The sequence below is a fragment of the Ruditapes philippinarum genome, unplaced genomic scaffold (assembly GCF_026571515.1).
Source record: "Ruditapes philippinarum isolate M1 unplaced genomic scaffold, ASM2657151v2 ctg26932_1_1_1_1, whole genome shotgun sequence".
NCBI lineage: Eukaryota > Metazoa > Mollusca > Bivalvia > Venerida > Veneridae > Ruditapes > Ruditapes philippinarum.
The window spans coordinates 1-3,372 of record NW_026867055.1 but is presented as its reverse complement, the minus strand read 5'-3'; the positions used below and the strand labels follow the sequence as shown (position 1 = coordinate 3,372).

Genomic DNA, 3,372 nt, shown 5'->3' with positions numbered 1-3,372 from the left:
TCTCATCCTAATGAATTATACAGATAATGAGATACAAAGTAAGCAAAATTAATTTTCTATTACTTCTGTTCAAAACGGAAACGTTAATACTTTTAATTTACTTTTTATGATATAGGTACTTATGATTTTAATCTACACCTTAAACAGTGTCATCAGTCATACAGAAGCCTGGTCTGGAATTCAGGCGTTAATAGTTTTTGCTTATTTATAACATTCTGTTTGCTTATTCATAACATACTGTTTGCTTATTTATAACATATTGTTTGCTTATTCATAACATACGCGCTATTTCGTACTCGTTCGTGTTTTTGATAATATCATCTTGTAGACAGAAGCACATAAAAAAGTTTAAAAAATCGACAGACTGGAACCCAGGCTGAAAGAAGCCATCTTAAAGTAGTAAGTTAAACAACTGTTCATTACGATATCAAGTGGATTTTGAGTGTGGAGGATTGAATAATAATCCTTAATGACGTGTTCATAAGAGTAGCCAGTTTAACGTTAACATGTAAAATACAGCAGGCCTTTCATTTACCAAACAAAACGAAATATAACAGACGCTAAATACTTAAATCAGACGATCTTATTTTTTTTAACAAGCGATGTTATTTATCGACTTTTTAGCAAGCATTAAGTGAACTAGAATATAAACTTTCCGTATCGATAAACGCAGTTTATTGTTCTGACTCAAGTGATATATAGATTATAGCCTACTTGTACTTTAAGTGTATACGATATTATGTGTGTGCTTCAAAATGACCGTGTGCTACAAAGTAAACTCTCTGTACAACGTTCGATCATTTGTGCAGAATAAAAAGGCGCGCGATAGCTCGATGTATCGTAGTTCGCTAAATGATCTTATAGCATTTGTTTTTAATGTTGGTTAAGTTACACAAAGATGTCTAAATCGCAGACTGTTTCCCTCAAGGATCTAACAGAGGATCAAATTCAAAAGGTATTTTTTTTATTTTTTAACTTGATGAATTTAAAAGTAGAATTAATTATAATAAAATGTATTGTTAAACTTAAACATTATATTTCACGTTTACTCATAAGTCAAAACTTTTGTTATGCTTTATTTTTTTCATTTTCTTCTTTCGAAATACTTTTCCTGACCGTTATATATATTTTGATTATGTAAGAACAGTTTGCTGATTTTTTAAATGCAAGCATATGGAAAATATCATTTAGCCAGGTCACTGACATATTCATTGTTATTTACTCGTCTGACACATTTATAATAATAAGGTCCAGCCAGAAAACGTATAAATTAAGTCTATGACAACATGATTATTATCAATTTTATTTAGGAATATTTTTTAAAGTTTATTTATCTGAATATCTGTTTGACTAAAATAAAGAAATTGGTCGGTGTGACATTAGTCTATTTTGAATAATTTTGATTAGTTGAATCGATAGTTTCCTAGTTTATAGAACGCATTTTCATTGGCTGATTTAATAGTTTCTTGTTTGAAGATTGTATTTTCATTGATAGTGATTTTCGTTTTAATGATAATGGATAAACGATATAACTATTCGTGAAGTCTGACAGTAAATATGTAAACGTTAAAATTTAAAGAGAATGTGTCACAGTTTATGCAGAGCATTTTAATATAAACATGAAAATTAGTAGTTGTTAATTTATACTGACAAAAACTATGTTTAAACAGAAAAATAAACTACAAGGGTTGTGTTATATTAAAGCAAACTTGAAGCTATCAGATTAATATTGGATATTATAAAAGAAACACATGTCCCGAGAACAAAAATAACACACTGAGAAACATGCGTTATTTTTTTATTATATTGAAACAACATTTAAATATAGTAAAACATATTTTTATTCTTAAATGTTTACGTGAGCAAAGAGGCCAGGGGAGACAACTAGAAAATTAAGTTTTGTTAATTCATATAGATTACCCGCACCTGGGGAATTTGTAAACATTATTGATCGGGATATATTCATATTCAGGATAATAGATCGAAATAGCACCATGTAAGGTCATATTAGGCTATATAATAAAAGTTTATGTAAGTATAATTAAAATAATTACTAGACATTAACGGAATATCATGCAAAAGAAATATACTGATACAATTATGACAGACAAAACCTTCAAAGTCCCACCTCTTCAAATTTATCAGCACCATCATAACCACATGATAAAAGAGGTTAAGCCTACCAAAATTCCTTCTAGGGCAACACTTATGTTATAAATATGGTTTTTAACAGGAGTCGAGATAGAGGAGTCAGACGAAGATTTATCTTTAAAACAAGATACCTTAAATAACTTAGTAAAGTTATCAGAAACAAAATAGTAGGCATAGACGCTTCTGGTGATAAACTATCAATCATTTCCTATATCTTTTAGAACCTATCAATTTAAAGACTTGCCAAGACTTACTGTCAAAAAATGTGTAAAATTTACAGTCGTAACTTATAACAATAAAGAACACATGGTGGCCCACTAACGCTTGCTTCTTTCATTCTATTAATCAACAGTACGTTGTCAGCTTTGATTGTGAAACGGTCTATGACTGTCATCCATTTTAATACTTTTCTTCTTCTTTGCAGGCTTTTGAGAAAACGTTGAATCAATTTGAGCCAATTCCAGGTTTCAGATTAGTTCGTATTACTGAAGAGTACTATGAAAAAGCTGTCAATTTGTGTCGTGATCATTTCCTGCCTAATGAACCACTCTCAAAATCTGTCGGTCTTACATGGAACGAGATAATAGAGGCTTACTGGCTGGAGGCACTTCAGCTCAATCTTTCCATTATGCTCGTTGACGAGAGCACAGACGAAGCTGTAGGCTTCAGAACAATTAGATATGCCCTAAAAGATGACAAATTAGAGTTCGGTGTCGAGCTTCCAGAAGAGTTGCAGATACTTCTAGATTTTACCGAGTACTGTGACAAACAAGCTGATTTCTTTGATCATTACGGCGTTACAGAGACATTTCATTTTCTGTCACTTGTTGTTTCACCTAAATATCAAAGACGCGGCTTTGCTTCAAAGATAGTTCACGCTGCAATGGAATTGGTCAAAAACCTCGGTATCGACAATGTTTATATCAAAGGGGAAGGTTCATCAAACTTTTCAAAAAAGATTTACGACAAGGAAGGATTCGATGTTCTGTATGAACATATGTACGATGAATGGGAGGTAGATGGTGAAAAACCTTTTTTAAACACGGGAGAACATAAATCAGTTAAAGTATATGGGAAAAGAATTCGTTAATAATTTGAAAAAGGAGAAGGCACGATGACATTATATATCAATTTTAAAATGAGATGCGTTAACAATTTGGTAAAAATATTTTTTAAGCGTTTGGCATAAGATGTGACTTTCACTATCAACGGGAGCAATGG

General features: G+C 31.3%; 1 protein-coding gene across 1 annotated transcript; it reads left to right on the top strand.

The window, feature by feature from the left end:
- The first annotated feature begins 731 nt into the window (after positions 1 to 731).
- Positions 732 to 3,358, top strand: LOC132734662 (uncharacterized). Its single transcript, XM_060721450.1, has 2 exons — positions 732 to 955; positions 2,576 to 3,358. The coding sequence occupies exons 1-2, from the start codon at positions 899 to 901 to the stop codon at positions 3,239 to 3,241; spliced, it is 723 nt and encodes a 240-aa protein (XP_060577433.1). The 5' UTR covers positions 732 to 898; the 3' UTR covers positions 3,242 to 3,358.
- Positions 3,359 to 3,372: the final 14 nt, after the last annotated feature.